At 39.1% G+C, this 18,407-nt stretch overlaps 3 protein-coding genes across 8 annotated transcripts in view; 2 read left to right on the top strand and 1 right to left on the bottom strand.

Annotated features, from left to right (window-relative positions):
• The window catches only part of LOC137176849 (NLR family CARD domain-containing protein 3-like), a 232,215-nt gene extending 214,862 nt beyond the window's left edge, over positions 1–17,353 (top strand). The window contains exons 11-13 of the mRNA XM_067582838.1: positions 15,012–15,185; positions 15,501–15,547; positions 15,699–17,353. Coding sequence (XP_067438939.1) covers positions 15,012–15,185; positions 15,501–15,547; positions 15,699–16,258 — 781 coding nt within the window. The 3' untranslated portion in view covers positions 16,259–17,353. The remainder of the gene's footprint in view (positions 1–15,011; positions 15,186–15,500; positions 15,548–15,698) is intronic.
• The window catches only part of LOC137176846 (NLR family CARD domain-containing protein 3-like), a 376,610-nt gene that overhangs the window by 276,180 nt on the left and 82,023 nt on the right, over positions 1–18,407 (top strand). The window contains exons 5-8 of the mRNA XM_067582827.1: positions 5,253–5,389; positions 5,473–5,646; positions 7,653–7,754; positions 8,127–8,205. Coding sequence (XP_067438928.1) covers positions 5,301–5,389; positions 5,473–5,646; positions 7,653–7,754; positions 8,127–8,205 — 444 coding nt within the window. The 5' untranslated portion in view covers positions 5,253–5,300. The remainder of the gene's footprint in view (positions 1–5,252; positions 5,390–5,472; positions 5,647–7,652; positions 7,755–8,126; positions 8,206–18,407) is intronic.
• LOC137176844 (NACHT, LRR and PYD domains-containing protein 3-like) overlaps positions 1–18,407 on the bottom strand; it is a 277,333-nt gene that overhangs the window by 190,206 nt on the left and 68,720 nt on the right. The gene's annotated exons all lie outside the window — the stretch shown is intronic.

Below are 18,407 nucleotides of genomic sequence, written 5' to 3'. Positions count from 1 at the left end.
ACACATTAAACATCTAAATTACTCTTAAATCATCAATTTCTCTCATTTTTAACCACTTTTTGTAATAAATGATTTTTAGCGTCATAAAGAATTTGAACCGTTTTAAAGTTTCTACATTTTAGAGTCTTTAATTTAATGAACTGTGAGTTTGTTGAGTCCTGGTTTTTATAGTTTTTTATAGTTTTTTCATGAAAGTTATATATGGAACTATAAGGGAACAGTGTAAGAATTATAAGGGTGAAATTACTATTGCAGTAGGTTAAATATTTGTATCAAGTTCAATATATGTTGACAGTTTACTGTTATCAGTTAATTTTGTGTTTTATTGAAGAAGCTGAAGCTCTTTAATTCACTAGCTCATTTAATGTTTCATATAAAGCACTTTGAATATTGTTGTACGAATAAACTTGACTTTAATACCACAGAGTGTGTTTGGCAGAGAAAAGCAGGAGGAGTTGCAGAGAATCAGACGAGACGGAAACTGCTTTTACATTTTGCAGGGTTGAAACCAATCTGAACTTTAAACAAATATGCCCAACGACATAAAGACTTTTAACATAACTTTTATAAAAGCCTCCCTGGACTCTGAAACTGATCGAGCAGCTTTCTACAATCTGAATCTGAGTTTTTCTGCAACTATTTTGAGCTCACAATTTTCTATCATAATCTGACAGAAACATAAATCAATAATGTTACAGTACAATACTCACGCCTTTTACTGAAGTAAAGGTACCAATACAGCAGTGTAAAAATACTCCATTACAAGTAAAAATCCTGCAGTACTACAGCAAAAGTACATAAGTATTATGAGATTGATGTAGTTAAAGTATTGCAGTAAAAGTACAAAAGTATTATGAGATTGATGTAGTTAAAGTATTGCAGTAAAAGTACATAAGTATTATGAGCTTGATGTAGTTAAAGTATTGCAGTAAAAGTACATAAGTATTATGAGCTTGATGTAGTTAAAGTATTGCAGTAAAAGTACATAAGTATTATGAGCTTGATGTAGTTAAAGTATTGCAGTAAAAGTACATAAGTATTATGAGCTTGATGTAGTTAAAGTATTGCAGTAAAAGTACATAAGTATTATGAGCTTGATGTAGTTAAAGTATTGCAGTAAAAGTACATAAGTATTATGAGCTTGATGTAGTTAAAGTATTGCAGTAAAAGTACATAAGTATTATGAGCTTGATGTAGTTAAAGTATTGCAGTAAAAGTACATAAGTATTATGAGCTTGATGTAGTTAAAGTATTGCAGTAAAAGTACATAAGTATTATGAGCTTGATGTAGTTAAAGTATTGCAGTAAAAGTACATAAGTATTATGAGCTTGATGTAGTTAAAGTATTGCAGTAAAAGTACATCAGTATTATGAGCTTGATGTAGTTAAAGTATTGCAGTAAAAGTAGTGGTTTGGTCCCTCTGACTGATATATTATTATATATGACATCATTAGATTATTAATAGTGAAGCATCAGTGTTAGAGCAGCATGTTACTGTTGTAGCTGCTGGAGGTGGAGCTAGTTTACACTACTTTATATACAGTTAGCTAGTTTAGTCCAGTGGTTCCCAACCTAGGGGTCGGGCCCCTCCAAAGGGTCAGCAGATAAATCTGAGGGGTGGTGAGATGATTAATGGGAGAGGAAAGAAGAAAAAACAAAGTTCTGATACACAAATCTGTTTTCAGTTTTTGGACTTTTTCTCTAATCTTTGATTTTTGCTGAAATATTGGATCATTTGAACATTTATTGAAATGAAAGCATGTGAGAAGTTTAGAGGGAAAAATCACTATTTGGTGGAGCTGTTAACAACTCATAGACATGTGAAATGTGACCCCGACTACACACTGCTTTTTGTAAGACGTCAAAAGACAAAAAGGTTGGAAACCACTGGTTTCATCTTTAACAATGTGTTGTATTTTAAAAGCTTATGTTACTTTATATTAAATCTTTATCTGCATGTATGTGTGTGTGTGTGTGTGTGTGTGTGTGTGTGTGTGTGTGTGTGTGTGTGTGTGTCACATTGTTCCCTGGGAAGCAGAGTGTGGACCAGAGCTCCCAGTATTGTAAGGTATTGTAACAGTTGGGAACAAAAGAGCCTGTTTTCATCTTAGTCCAACAGCAGCAGGAGAGAGGAAGTCATTGAACGGATCGGATGGGACAGTGTGTGTGTGTGTGTGTGTGTGTGTGTGTGTGTGTGTGTGTGTGAACTTGATATATACTTACTAATATATTATTAAGATTATATTTATTAATCTGGTTATATCTGTACATTTAAGAAACAAAACAAACCAAAGTGACAGCAACAAATATCAGATTTCAATCTGAGTTTTTCCCCACTCCCCGGGATGACCATGGATGCTGACTGAAAGCTCTCACCTGGCCAGAAGCTCCGCACATCTCTGAAGACATCGCATATTCAAAATTCAAACAATGAAAACAAACCAAAACATCAGCTGGTGACAGAAAAACAGCTGTAGGGAGCATGTACAAACATAATAACAGCTGTTAATCTTGATGAACCAACTTCTAATATTCACATGACTGTAATGGATGGAAACAAGCATTCACAACATTGTCTTTTGAGCATTTTCTGGAAATTTGGTTAAATATTCGCTATATTTGGACGCTTTTCTACTACAACTAAGGAACAGGGTTAAGGCCTAAACTCAAAACCAGAGGAACAGTTTACTATCAAAGAAAACTAAGAAAATCAGTAAATATTCACATATGAGAACCTGGAAAGGGTGAATTTCTGGTCTTTTTGCTTAAAAATTACTTCAATTAATCAAGTAATTGTTTCAGCTCTACTGCTAAAATGTTGAGCTCTTAGTAATGTGAAATAAGAGCTGTTTAACACTGCCCTCTGCTGGTCAATCTATTAACCACAGCATCTTATACTGCTAAATGCAACCCTAACCACTGAATACGGCCTTAAACTGACAGCATGCAGTTTATCTTTTCACCAGCAGAAGGCGCCAAAGCTTCATCACTAGACACATTCTAACTGTACTGATCAATAATCATCATAATCATTATTCCTCCAGTGATGATAAAATGTGTTGAGGCTCCTCAATGATCCTGTCGACAGCTCTGTCTCCACTTTAGCTGCAGCACAAGTCCATTTAAAACTATGAACACATTCAATCCATCTAATCAATTCTTTAAGCTCAAGTTTAATATTAAACTTAGTATTTCTGATGCAGAATCATTAAAGCATCATTTTTAATATAGTTGTATATTTTATTGATCCTGTTGGAACAATCTGTATTCATGGCTGTGCTCTAAAAACTACATTTCAACTTTACAATATAGTCACATTGTTATGATTTGTTGTTGGAATATTGATGTAAAAAGGTTGAATATCTTGTGAACAATCTCATTTTGTTAACATGATTATTTACATACATGCAGATTTTATAAATAAGCATTAAAACATGAACTGACCTCTCTAAAATCTTATTGGTCCACAGTTTATCAGTCTGATGACATTCTGCAAGACTTTATGTAAAGGACTAGCTATTTATTGATGTCTTTCATTTCATTCAGCTTATTCCCTTCATATTAAAATAATCAATTGAATGACCTGATGTGACCCTCCAGGACACGTAGTATTGCGGCTGACATTTACTGTCATATCCTCTGACATGATGGCGCAGATTATTTTCTCCATCTAAAGGTAATGTAACCGACAGTTTCAGTGTTTGACTCTTTAATGGCTGTTTGTTCATGTTGTTAGTGCTAACTGCTGTTAGCTTAGCTCCTCTAGAAACAGCAGAAATCTGCCGTTTGGTTGTTCGGAACTGTGATAACAATCAACTCAGGACGAACAGCGAGCTGCGTTTATCCGCCATTATTTAAACCGTTTCCATCCCATCTTAGTGTCGGCGGTTCAGTGTTCAAACCGTCACATAGCAGTAAAATTACGGCAGAGTTACTTCATACTCAGGCGTTGAAAACACAGTCAGTTGAGTGCTGTTCTTACTGATGACTGACAGCAGGTTTTCCTGCCTGAATCAGCCTGTGGAAGAGGCGGAGATGAGCCGCTGCTCTCCCCGCTGTCTGAGACACTAAATGCGACTCCGCTCGGCCGGACAGCCGCTGGAGAACAGCTTTGACTTTCTGTGTGTACAGGTGAATATAGAGTTGTTTCTATTTCTACTACAGGACTGATGTGGAGACGGGGGTGGGGCTTCGCTTATTTCATTCAATAAATACTGTAGTATTCAGAAAAACAGCACTCATCTTATTGACACTCATCCAACATGAACTAGTGTTGCTTCTTTATGGAAATGTGTCATTAAATGTGTTTGGAAGCTCTTTATTGAGACTCATTTAGTTTGGAACTCTTTACTAGTTTTTTGGAAGGATCCATCTGCTTTTGTAACTTATAGTATTTTCACTCCAGTACTGTACTTAAGTACAACCTTGAAGTACTTGTACTTCCTTTTCCTGCTACTTTATACTTCCACTCCACTACATTACAGAGGGAGATATTTGACTTTTTACTCCACTATTACTTATATGTGAGGGTTAATAACACTTCGGCATCTCAACTTTACTCTGACTGAGATTCAATTCAACCCGTCTCACACACACACACACACACACACACACACACACACACACACACACACACACACAGTTTGTGGAATATTATGATGAAACTTCCTCTCAAATTCAGTCAGTGTGAGTCAGTTATTGCTTCATATGTCTTTGTAATCAGAGACCAAATGACATTTTATCTGTGTTGTTAAATGTCTGACAGCAGTTAAGATCTAACATCTGCTGCTGTTTAACAAGTTTGTATTTACTGTAAAAGAAGTCATATCAAAGTAAATGAGCCCTGATTCTAATCATTTAATACATTTGTGTTTGTGCGTCATGTGCACTACTAATGTGACAACAACATCAAAGAGAACTAATAGATAACTGAAACTATTGACATGTTGTTTATTGGTGTGGAATTGACTGAATATTAATGAAATTCAGTCAGTGTGAGTCAGTGAATGTAAATCCTCCTCCATGCATCATGTGTGCTGCTCTTCACTTCACTGCAGCTTCATGACGCCATCTAGTGGACTGATAGTAGAAGTACAGCAGCTGATGGCAGCTTTCGCTGACTCACACTGCTGTCTGGCTGCATTCACACTGATATATAACAGAAAATAACAGCCAATCACAGGAGGAGCAGCTGATATTTAGGGTTTGACAGGAGAAATGACGTAAAGGATGATTTGTGTTTCCTCTCCAGGTGAAGGTAGAAAGTGTGTGTGACTGATGTGGATGTGACTTCAGCAGCATGGATCAGTGTGAGGACAGAGAGGAGGGAGTCCCTCCCTCTAAAAGCTCTCTGTGTGGGGAACATGACAGCCAGACCAAAGCTCAGAGGTGAGATGAGGATCTCTAACTGTCCATCACTGTTCTCCACCATCGTTATTCACACTCAAAGCTCTGTGTATGTTGTGTTGAAGAACAAGGAGGCAGCACAGACCAGACTCTGCTGGACCTGGACCTGAACCTGAACCTGAACCTGAACCTGAACCTGAACCTGAACCTGAACCTGAACCCAGCTGTGTGTCCTTCAAGAGCGATGAATCGATGCAGCCACCGTTAGCCTTCAAAAATCAACAATCTTCACAGAAAGAGTAAGTGGTTTAACTAATCCAGGCTAACATGCTGCTATCAGGCTAAAACAATCCTGTTAACTCTGATCCAGATAATTTGATTCTTTGAAGGCAGTTTGAGGATTGATTATTGATCCTGGATGATGCAGAATGAGCAGAGAGTTGAAACAATGATCAGCATTCATATAACTGGCTGAGTGCTGATCATGTGACTGCTGTTAAAGAAGGCAGGTATTTTGGGAACCCTCCCAGAATGCACTGGGGCAACAGACTCATGGACATAAGTCTGATTTTCTGTGTTACTGCTGTTATTTCATTACATTGAGATCCACAATATTTCTACTGTTTGCACAATTTCACCACACACAACCATCAGTCTTATTGCATTAACAACTTTCAGCAAAGTGAGTTTTGCATCATTTAAAGGGGACCTATTATGCTTTCCCTTATTTTTAGTTATATATATATATATATAATGTTGCAGTGTTGGATTTTAATGTTAAATGTGGCCAAAGTGTCAAATAATGAGGTAAACGTATGTCGCAGTAATCCCTGTGAGCAAAAAGCACTGCCTCCAGACTGCTCTGAACATTCACTAGTTCCACATTCAGCCCGAGCTGACATCGGCTGGTGAAGGATTTCTTTATATGGTCATCTGCTCCACGCACAGCGTGCCAGTTCACTGCATGGCATGCTCTGTGTTTTTTTTCATTACACAGAAGAGCAAAATAAAATACATAGTTTACCTGTTGGAGGTGTGCTGGTTGTCTGCAGCTCTTTATCAAATGTCATCATCACTGTGGCTATTTCTGCTTGTACTCTTCCTCCCTGCACTATTTCTAACTGAACTGCTTTGCAAACATCTCCAAATATCTCCCGTAATTTATTTATTTATTTAAAAGCTTTTAATATGAAGCAGTTCTTCCTGAAGTCAGCCAATCAGAACAGAGTGGACTCATCCTTAAAATGACAGAAGCAAATACTGTCTGTTAGAGGCAGAGGCTGAACTGAGGGGCTGCATAAAGGGCCAGTATAAGATAAATAAGAAGTTTTTTGAACTGTGAATCATAAAAAGCTACTCTGGTGGAGTCCTAAAATAGAATATATAGTGCTGGAAATTAGCATAATCAATTCCCTTTAATAAGTTTTACTGTTCAAATGTCAGACTAAATGTCACATGTTCTTCTTTGATGGTTCTTTAACAGTCAAAATCTTTAAGGTGAGTCTTTCTGCTCAGAGTCCCAAACTTAATTTAAATTTCATTTTTAGTGCACAAATGTTGATTCAGTTGTATATTATATCATGTATGAGTATCGGTAACTCTTCTTTCTAAAAAATTAAATTGAGATAATAACGACATTAAATCATAATGATTTGTAAATAATCTGCATATTCTTATCTAAAACAATAATTATATCAACATTCTTTCGTTATGAGTCTGAGAAAGTGAGTTCATGTTTGGTGTTCAGAGTACATTGGTCCTGATCAGCTAACTGTAAATAAGATGAACTATAGCAGGTTGGGTTTAAAGACTTGTTCCTATGACAACAGTTTAAGGTTCATTTTAAATTGGAGACAGTTCAAATTCAACATGTTTTAAAGAATTCACCTCTAAAACTCTTAGTTCTATTGATTCATGATCATTTATAATTCAATTCAATTAAATTCAGTTTTATTTATATAGCGCCAAATCACAACAAACATCATCTCAGGGCACTTTTCACATAGAGCAGGTCTAGACCATACTCTTTAATTTACAGAGGCCCAACAGTTCCCCCATGAGCAAGCACTTGGTGACAGCGGTAAGGAAAAACTTCCTGGCTGAGCGTCAGCTTCATCCCTCCAGGTGCTGCACACTGCACTGAATATAGCTTTACTCATACAGTTAATCATATTTTAGTTTAACAGTGAATTCATAAAAAACTACATGGATCCTACTGAGTTGTGTACAGTAGGTGTATTAAATCACTGACAGAGTCTCAGTGTGTTCTGAATGCTGAGCAGAATTCATCTTGTGTTTTTATCAGGAGGAAGCTGGACAAACCTGAACCCAGCTGTGTGTCCTTCAGAAGTGATGAATCGATACATTCACCATTACTCTTCAAAAATCAACATTCTTCACAGAAAGAGTAAGTGAAGATTAGGGTACTGGTTGTACTGGGAGCTGACCAGTCTGACACAACCACACACTGGCTGTAGCTGCCTTGCTCCAGGGCACTCCAGCAGTGTACAGTGAGGGAGGGGGTGCTTGATGGAAGGTTGGTGAGAGCTGTTTGGACTAAAACAAACTGACCGATGAAGCAAAACACTGAGCTGAAAGCTACAAACAGACTGAGCTGTTGATTCTCAGTGGGATCAGCAGGACCAGTAAAGCTTTACCACTACAGGGAGTCATCTGATTATCTGTTCACATCCAAATATCACTTGATGGACCTTTAGCTTGTGTTTGTCTCTGTGTGGACAGACATAATATGAGTTCATTCTTCATGATTCCTCCACAGAGTGGACCAGGAGAGCTCAGAGGTTCCCAGTGGTCAGTCTGCCCAGCAGCATCAAACACACCTGGACTCCATATTTATGGTTTGTACATGTTCAACAACTACTTTTATATCTATTCTGTTCACAAAGATCATAGTGCTGCACTTTGTAGACCAGTGGATTGTCAGTCTGTCCAACATGGATCTGATGTTTGCTTCATGATTTTAGCTTGATTGTGTCATTCATATAGTATTCTGTTCCAGCTGCTGGAAGAGAACATCGCCACTTTTGTGAAGAATGAGCTGAAGAAGATGCAGAGGGTTCTGAGTTCAGATTACCCAGAATGCTTAGAGAGTCAGAGGGAGGATGAGGAGGTGTTGGATGGTGAGGAGGAAGAGCAGAGGAGGAGCAGCAGAGAGGCATTTCTGAAGATCACACTGCACTTCCTGAGGAGAATGAAGCAGGAGGAGCTGGCTGACCGTCTGCAGAACAGTAAGAGAATTTCTATATAGATTTAACATGTGGCATAAATGAGACATTTACTGATGTCTCAAGAGATGGAGGAAAATATGTTCATAAATGCTTTCTTTAAATTGTCATATTTTCTTTCCTTGATCAATAATTATTGATCCTATTTCTTGTGTGGTCATTCAGAAACTCCTGCTCCAGTTGGTCAACGTGAACTTAAGTCTAACCTGAAGGAGAAGTTCCAGTGTGTGTTTGAGGGGATTGCTAAAGCAGGAAACACAACTCCTCTGAATCAGATCTACACAGAGCTCTACATCACAGAGGGAGGGACTGCAGAGGTCAATGATGAACATGAGGTCAGACAGATTGAAACAGCATCCTGGAAACCAGACAGACCAGAAACAACAATCACACATGAAGAGATCTTTAAAGCCTCACCTGGAAGAGATGAACCAATCAGAACAGTGATGACAAAGGGAGTGGCTGGCATTGGGAAAACATTCTTAACACAGAAGTTCACTCTGGACTGGGCTGAAGACAAAGCCAACCAGGACATACAATTCACATTTCCATTTACTTTCAGAGAACTGAATGTGCAGAAAGAGAAAAAGTACAGCTTGGTGGAACTTGTTCACCACTTCTTTACTGAAATCAAAGAAGCAGGAATCTGCAGGTTTGAAGAGTTCCAGGTTGTGTTCATCTTTGACGGTCTGGATGAGTGTCGACTTCCTCTGGACTTCCACAACAATGAGATCCTGACTGATGTTTCAGAGTCCACCTCAGTGGATGTGCTGCTGACAAACCTCATCAGGGGGAAACTGCTTCCCTCTGCTCGCCTCTGGATAACCACACGACCTGCAGCAGCCAATCAGATCCCTCCTGAGTGTGTCGACTTGGTGACAGAGGTCAGAGGGTTCACTGACTCACAGAAGAAGAAGTACTTCAAGAAGAGATTCAGAGATAAGAAGCAGGCCAGTACAATCATCTCCCACATCAAGACTACAAGAAGCCTCCACATCATGTGCCACATCCCAGTCTTCTGCTGGATCACTGCTACAGTTCTGGAGGATGTGTTGAAAAGCAGAGAGGGAAGAGAGCTGCCCAAGACCCTGACTGAGATGTACATCCACTTCCTGGTGGTTCAGACCAAACTGAAGAATGTAAAGTATGATGGAGGAGCTGAGACAGATCCACACTGGAATCCCGAGAGCAGGAAGATGATTGAGTCTCTGGGAAAACTGGCTTTTGAGCAGCTGCAGAAAGGCAACCTGATCTTCTATGAATCAGACCTGACAGAGTGTGGCATCGATATCAGAGAAGCCTCAGTGTATAGTGGAGTGTTCACACAGGTCTTTAAAGAGGAGAGAGGGCTGTACCAGGACAAAGTGTTCTGCTTCGTCCATCTGAGCGTTCAGGAGTTTCTGGCTGCTCTTCATGTCCATCTGACATTCATCAAGTCTGGAGTCAATCCGCTGGCAGAAGAACAAACAACATCCCAGAAGTACAAAACTAAACAAGAATCTTCGGAGACACATTTCTACCAGAGTGCTGTGAACGAGGCCTTAAAGAGTCCAAATGGACACCTGGACTTGTTCCTTCGCTTCCTCCTGGGTCTTTCACTACAGACCAGTCAGAGTCTCCTACGAGGTCTGCTGACACAGACAGGAAGTAGTGCACAGACGAATCAGGAAATAGTCGAGTACATCAAGAAGAAGATCAGTGAGAGTCTGTCTGCAGAGAGAAGCATTAATCTGATCCACTGTCTGAATGAATTAAATGATCGTTCTCTAGTGGAGGAGATCCAACAGTACCTGAGATCAGGAAGTCTCTCCACAGTTAAACTTTCTCCTGCTCAGTGGTCAGCTCTGGTCTTCATTTTACTGTCATCAGAAAATGATATGGATGTGTTTGACCTGCAGAAATACTTTGCTTCAGAGGAGGCTCTTCTGAGGTTGCTGCCAGTGGTCAAAGCCTCCAGCAAAGCCCTGTAAGTACATAAACAGCTAGATTTATTCATCACTATTTAAATTTGCTGCCGTCTTTTTTAACAGGACAGAAAAATAAATAACTTCTTACTGGGGTTGGGTATCGTTTGAATTTTAGCGATTCTGATTCCAATCCCAATTCTGCTTATCGATTCCATTTCTTATAGATTCCCAGTTTCAATTCCAATATGAGAAAAAAGAGGTACAATGTTTAGATAACAAAAACATTATATTATTTATTTAATCGTTTACTTTGCCTTTTATTGTTTCATCAAAATAAGTAAATTCAAAATCTGTTTAATAGAACATTTTGCTTTCTGTGTTCTTTGTCCGCGGACAGCTGCAGACTTGTACGTGGTCCGTGGACGTGATTCCATACATACTTTTTTCTGTTGTCCGGCTGAGTAAAACTTAAGAGAGACTCAGCGGCCAGACATTTCTCTGTTCTCTGTTTAGGAATGGCTGAGATTGTCACTACGATGAGAATAGCTGGTCCACTGTAAACATCAGTTCACCTTAATTGAGCCTGGTCAGGTTAGGCTAACCCATTGTCAATAACTTGAGGGCTAACCCCCTGCACTTTAATCAGTAGGTGGCAAGCCAGACATTGCAACTTGGCTTGGGTCTTGAGGAGTTGTAGCATTTATTCATTGACAAATAGCCTAAAGTGTGCACACATTGCACTGCTACATTCACAGCTATACTGCTGACTTCATACTCTCTTCTCTGGTCACCAGCGTCACCATCACACATGCTCTCTTTCTCTCTCTTGACACACTGTTGCATTGATGCATGACGTAGACAGGTCCTGGCAGACAGCCACATCCTTGCAGATATGTAGCCTTTGTTTGCTATAATAAAGGGTTATCATGTTTAGGAAACTATAAGTAGAATCAAAATTAAAACTTCTCAATGATTACTTTGGAATCAGAATTTTGGAACTTGTTCTAATTTGGAACTGGTTCTTGATGCCCAATCCTTCTTTTTTTTTTACTGTTTTTTTTTTTCCTTTTTATTTCCTCTCCAGACTGAGTGGCTGTAATCTCTCAGAGAGAAGCTGTGCAGCTCTGTCATCAGTTCTCAGTTCCCAGTCCTCTAGTCTGAGAGAGCTTGATCTAAGTAACAACAACCTTGAAGATTCAGGAGTGACGCTGCTGTCTGCTGGACTGGAGAGCCCACACTGTACACTGGAAACTCTCAGGTCAGGATTCATCAGCGTATTCAATAGATGACCATAGGAAGTCTGAATGATTTTAGAGGATAAACATCAAACTTGTCAAGAATTGTCTCTGCTCATATAATTTTTCAAACAAGTTTTTACTAAACAGTACAGAATTAATTTCCATGCAGATTTTTTTTCAACTGTTTTATTGGTTTTGTAATTAAGGACATGAAGAAAACAAGAATAGTTCAGTACACATACATAATAAAAATACACAAACACATACAATCGAAGAGATGCAGCAGCATGCTAAAAAATATGGTATAGCACACATATATGCCCAAAGGGGACACACACAGACAATGCATGGCTAGCCAGAATACATAATGAAATAATAATTATAACAGTGCTAATGATGATAATACTAAATTAAAAAGAGATGGCGAGGGAATAAGCAGAAACAAGTCTTTTCATGAAGACCATGGAAAAGAATTGGATAAAAATAAGTCTTTGCAAGAGAAGCTTTACAGGGGTTCCAGATCTTAGAGAAAATGTTGGATTTACCCTTAAGTGAGGACCATATCTTCTCTAAACCCAAAAACATCAGCAGATCTCTAACACAATGTCTGAATGGTGGAGTGTCAGTCGATTTCCAATTTAAAAGAATGACCCTTCTTGCAAGAAGCATAGCCAGGGCCACCACCCCACGCTGAAGTCCAGACAGGGGCAAGTTTACTAGTAAAACTCCAAATAACATGATGCACAGAGATGGTTGAATATTTGTGTGGTATAGTTCAGGAAAGCATTTGAATAGCCTTTCCCAGAGTTTTTTCACTAAAGAGCAGGCTCAAACTAAAATGTACTGTACTGTACTGTTCACTTTCAAACTAAAATGATGTTTAACTAGAAGATGATATTTGCTTTTTAGCTGTGCAAATGAAGCAAAATGATTGTTAACATACAGTTGTGATGGCGAACCAAGGCCCAGAGTGTGCCAGGCAGCAAATCCACTATCAGGCTAAGCAGAGAGAGACTTTTAAGTCTGTGTGCCCGGTGAAGCAAATCTTAAGGGAGTGTCTTACAAGTTGATTTTTGCACACTTTGTTCCACAATCAGGGGAGAAAGGAGCACAAAAAAGAGGACAAGATGACTGGGTAATAAGATGCTTCCTCAATGTGGACCCATTCTGAAGATGAGTCAGGGTTATCAGGATGCATCCAGTATAAAAGAGCCCTAAAAGCCACAGCCCAGTTGCCATTTCAAACAATGTCTAAAAGAAATCTAATTTTGAGAAAAAGGATTTGGGAATAAAAAGGGGCAACCATTGGTTCTCTATATTTCTATGAAAAAGACCGGAATATTTCCTGGTTATCTTGATTCCAAGATAAGTAAACTGGTCATTGACCACCCTGAACTGGAAAGAGTTCCAGGAAATCTGAAGGGCAGCCTTGTTAACAGAATAATTTGCTTTTGCACAAATTCAACTTGTACCCTGATATCACACTGAACTTTTTAAAGATAAAGCGCATTTGTGGGATTAAGGAACCAGCTCTGGATAAAAGACCATAAGATCATCTGCATACAGCACCAACTTCTGTGCACAGCCATATCATGGGATCCCTTTAATATTCTGTTTTGAACAAAGAGAGATAGCAAGCTCGATCACTGTCGTGAATAGGAGGGTGGGAAGGGGGCAGCCATGCTTGGTACCTCTATGTAATGGGAAGGAAGTTCAAGAAGTGTTGTTGGTGTGTACAGTGACTGTGCGAGATAGATAAAGGATGTTTACCCATTTCATAAAGTTCGACTGAATCCAAAGCAACTGAATGCAAAAATGAAATAGTCCCACTTGATATGGTCAAAGGCTTTTTTGGCATCAAGTGAGATCACAACCTCTGGATCGTCCGCTTTTTCAGATGGGGGTGCGTAGAGAATGTTAAAGAATTGTCTAGTGTTAAAAAAAGAATGCCTGTTTAATAAACCTGGTTTCATCAGGGGAAATTATCAGTAGGAGGGAGGTTTCAAGACGTTTAGCTAAAATTTTAGCTGATATTTTATAATCCGAGTTTAGAAAGGAAGTTGGGTGGGAATCAATCAAGGGAATCTTCATCCTTTTTCAACTGCAGTGATATTGAGGCTTGATAAAGGCTGGTTGGTAATCTTTCGCATTCAAGTGACTCTGCTAATACCAATGACAGGATCAGGGTGAGGGCGTTGGAGAATGTCTTATAAAGTTCAATTGGTAGACCATCTGGTCCTGGGGCCTTACCATCATTAAGGGAAGAGATTGCAGATCCCTTATATCTCTGTCCAGTTCCTCCCAATTAGCCTGGTCAATACTGGGGATCTGCAAACTCTGAAAAATAGTGTCAAATAAATTTGGGTCCTGGGCTGATGCCGAGGAATAAATGGAGGAGCAGAACTCCTTGAAACTGTCGATAATCTCTCCCTGAATTACTGTTACCTCCCCTAAAGAGGTAGATGTGTAGCAGAACACAGAACATTAATTACTGTCAGATCCTGACCAATCCTTTTAATTTGAATTTACAGCTGCTGTGCAATGTGCATAAATGCACACATCACTCTTTCACTTAAAAGACGCACTTATCATTTCTGCTGCTGTGTGATGCTGCAGGTACAGTATTTATTAAAGTCAAAGGAAGGAATCTTCTGTGGGCAACACACAGAACATCAGTACTGATGTTTCTGCAACATCCCGGATTACATTCAGTGACACCTGAATGATATTAATTTGGACATTAACACGTTTCAGACCTGCCTGAGTCACATTAATAGCTGTAGCCTATTCAGTAGATTATGTTATAGATGTGAAATACTAGAGAAGTAAAAGAAACAAAATCCACGGATATTGGTTTGTGTCTCTGGGTGTATGCATCCCGGCTAATTAAAGACATGCAGTTTGAGGCATTATGGACCAATCTCTGTGCTGACATGTGGAGGAAAGCCTGAAGCACTGTAAAAAGTATTTTTTCTGTCTGTAATACATCCACTGCCTGTATGCGTCTTGTCATGTGCAGTACCATATTCCCCACATTTATAAACACATTTAATGTTTTTAACATTTAGATCACAATGATGAGGTAAAAATATGCTGCTGAATCATCCCTCAGCTGCTGACTTCCAGTCTGGCTGGATGCTCAACTTTCTGGAGCTCCCTGATTCAGTTAATCTTTTAGTTAGTTAGTTAGTGTGGAGACAGTTTGTTGTTGTATCTGACTGCACACAGCAGGACTCTCAGACTGTCTGACGTGAGTTGTTTTGTGTGTTTGCAGCCTGTCAGGATGTCTGATCACAGAGGAAGGCTGTGCTTCTCTGGCCTCAGCTGTGAGCTCCAACCCCTCCCATCTGAGAGAGCTTGATGTGAGCTACAATCATCCAGGAGCCTCAGGAGAGAAGCTGCTGTCTGCTGGACTGGAGGATCCACACTGGAGACTGAACATTCTCAGGTATGGAGAGACAATGTCTGTTAGAGAAGGAAGAGCTGGAAACATTTTCTCTGTCAGAGCTGATCACACATCTCAACTCAATCTTTGACTTTTTATTTCTAACTGAAGTTTCCTGTAAATGTTGAAAGTTCAACCTGATTAGATTCAATCAGGGTTTCAGAAGGATTGGGATACTGGATTCAGATTGGATAAAAGTCTATCAAAGTCCAACCCCACATTTGAACAGAATAATAATACAGTAGACTAGAGCGATGTAATGTCCATGTTTGCATGCTGACAGAGAACGTGCTGCTCTGACCCCCCTCCTCCTTTCAGGCTGCAACCTGCTGGAGTCCAATGGTTGACACCAGGTCTGAGAAAGTGTAAGTGTGTTTTTCATTTGATTAATTAAAACAAAGCAAACCTCAAACTGTGACATCACTCATTCACATCCTACTGAGGATGAAGATGATGTCATCAAACAGATGATAGATCAATAACTGCAGTTGCATTGTGTCTTCTTCTCTCCATCAGATTTCTGTCAACTCACACTGGATCCAAACACAGCAAACACAAAACTCAAATTGTCTGACAACAACAGGAAGATGACATATGTGGAGGAGGATCAGCCATATCCTGATCATCCAGACAGATTTGATGTATTTCCTCAGCTGCTGTGTAGAAATGATCTGACTGGTCGCTGTTACTGGGAGGTTGAGTGGACAGGAAGGGTTCATGTATCAGTGTCTTACAGAGGAATCAGCAGGAAAGGAGACAGTAATGACTGCAGATGTGGAAGGAATGATCAGTCATGGAGTCTGAACTGCTCTGATGATGGTTACTCTGTCTGGCACGATAATGGAGGAACAGTCATCCCCTCCTCCTCCTCCTCCTCCTCCTCTGTCACTAACAGAGTAGCAGTGTATGTGGATTGTCCTGCTGGCACACTGTCCTTCTTTAGAGTCTCCTCTGACACACTGATCCACCTCCAAACCTTCAACACCACATTCACTCAGCCTCTATGTCCTGGGTTTGGATTTAGGTCAGGCTGGTCTGGTTTGTTTGGTTCCTCATTGTCTCTGTGTTCTCTGTAGGAGGGAGAGTCTCCTCCTGTTAGAGAAACTTTCTCATGTTATTTAGTATAGATCAGGTGTTTATATATATATATATATATATATATATATATATATATATATATAAACAGTGCTGTGCAAAGGTTTTAGGCTCTAAAAGTAAAGTGAGAATGCTTACAAAAATATTGCTATAAATTGTTTTAATTTATCAATTAACTTCTTACAAAGTTGAGTAAACAGCAGAAACCTAAATGAAATCAATATTTGTTGTGAGCAGCTTTGCCTTGAAAACAGCAGCAGTTCTCCTTGGTTCACTTTAACAAATTTTTCATGGTAGCTTGCATGTAGGTTGTTGTAACCATCCTGGAGAAAGAATGTTCCTCTGTGGATTTATTATTTAGGCCATCTCAGGTGCATCTTCATGTAATCCCAGATTGACTCCATGATGTTGAGATCAGGGCTCAGTGGGGGCCATATCATACCATCTGTTGCAGGACTCATCATTCTTTTTGTTGCTGAAAATAGTTCTTCATGACCCTAGCTGTATGCTTGGGGTCATTGTCATGTCATCAATAAATTTGGGACAGATCAGACACCTTCCTGATGGTATTGCATAATGGATAAGAAACTTTTGCACAGTACTGTGTGTGTATATATATATATATATATATATATATATATATATGTATATATATATATATATATAATATAGCATACCTACATGTGTATGTAGTTACATCAATATGTTTGTTTAAAAAGTAAAATTTGCTTATATTTGAGAACTAGTGTGAACTGTTGCTGTGTGAATTGAACTCTGTTACCTGCCTTGTTGACATATTTTAGGCTACTGTTACCTTGGTTAAAGAGTGTGTTCTTTTTTATTGCTTTTATTGCTAATTCTTTTTATTATGTTCTTAAATTTGAATGGTAGTCAAGAGCAATCAGATCCTAATGGTCATTGATATATTTAAAGGGAGGAGAAGGGATGTTTCAAAATTCAGATTTTTTATTTATATAGTCCCAAATCACAACAAAAGTCATCTCAGGGCACTTTTCACATAGAGCAGGTCAAGACTGTACTCTTTAATTTACAGAGACCCAACAATTCCCCCATGAGCAGCACCTGGCGACAGCGGTAAGGAAAAACTCCCCTTTAACGGGTAGAAACCTCAAGCAGAACCCGGCTCTTGGTGGGTGGCCATCTGCTTTGACCAGTTGGGTTGAGAGAGAGAAAGAAAGAGGGAAAGGGGGAGGAGCTCTCAAGAAGACAATGAAAAATACAGACAAAAATGTAAAGAAAACTTTTTCAAAAGACCAAATGAAGGCATTAGGCAGAGAGCAACGATACAATTAAGAAGGTGTTAAAAATTTGCTTTGCTGCTGGTCCAACAGGTTACAAGATCCTGCAGGAAAAGCAGATTCCCCTACCAGGAAAAAGAACCCTGCAAAGAAGGATGCAGTGTGTTAAATTTGAGCCTGGTGTGTTACCAGAGGTATTTGATTTTCTAAAACTGAAGATTGATAGAAACAAAAAAGATCCATTGGAGTGAACAGAGATGATGTGACTCTCTCTTTAAACAGCTCTAATCCCCAGCTGTATTTTTTTTACTGCTACTACATAATGCAGTAAATGTATCATAATATCACTGTGAATATCAGTATTACTGTCAGTGCTGTATGTGGAGAGTTGTAGTTACTGACAGTGACCACTGGAGGGCAGTGATCATGAGAGTTTCTGGGAGTCACTTTAACAGTCTAATTACATCCAGATCAATATGAAGCATCAATGTTTGTATTGATGAAATCACTGCTGGTATCAGTGTGGTTAACAGAAGTCATTAGTACAATTCTAATAACAATATTTAAGTATTTTATCATTTAATCATTAATAATGTAATCAGTGTTCATTTAGCTGACAGCATGCAGTTTATCTTTTCACCAGCAGAGGGCACCAAAGCTTCATCAATGAAGAGTAATACTCCACCTTTAATGCACATATTAGACACATTCTAACTGTACTGATCAATAATCAATCATTATTCCTCCAGTTATGATATGAAAGACAAAGCAGCTGTAAGTGAGTCACATGTGATAATAATAAAGATAAAGATGTGTTGAGGCTCCTCAATGATCCTGTCGACAGCTCTGTCTCCACTTTAGCTGCAACACA

The sequence above is a fragment of the Thunnus thynnus genome, chromosome 24 (genome assembly GCF_963924715.1).
Source record: "Thunnus thynnus chromosome 24, fThuThy2.1, whole genome shotgun sequence".
Classification (NCBI taxonomy): Eukaryota; Metazoa; Chordata; class Actinopteri; order Scombriformes; family Scombridae; genus Thunnus; species Thunnus thynnus.
Note: the sequence above shows the minus strand (reverse complement) of the source record. Positions and strands in the feature narration are given on the sequence as shown.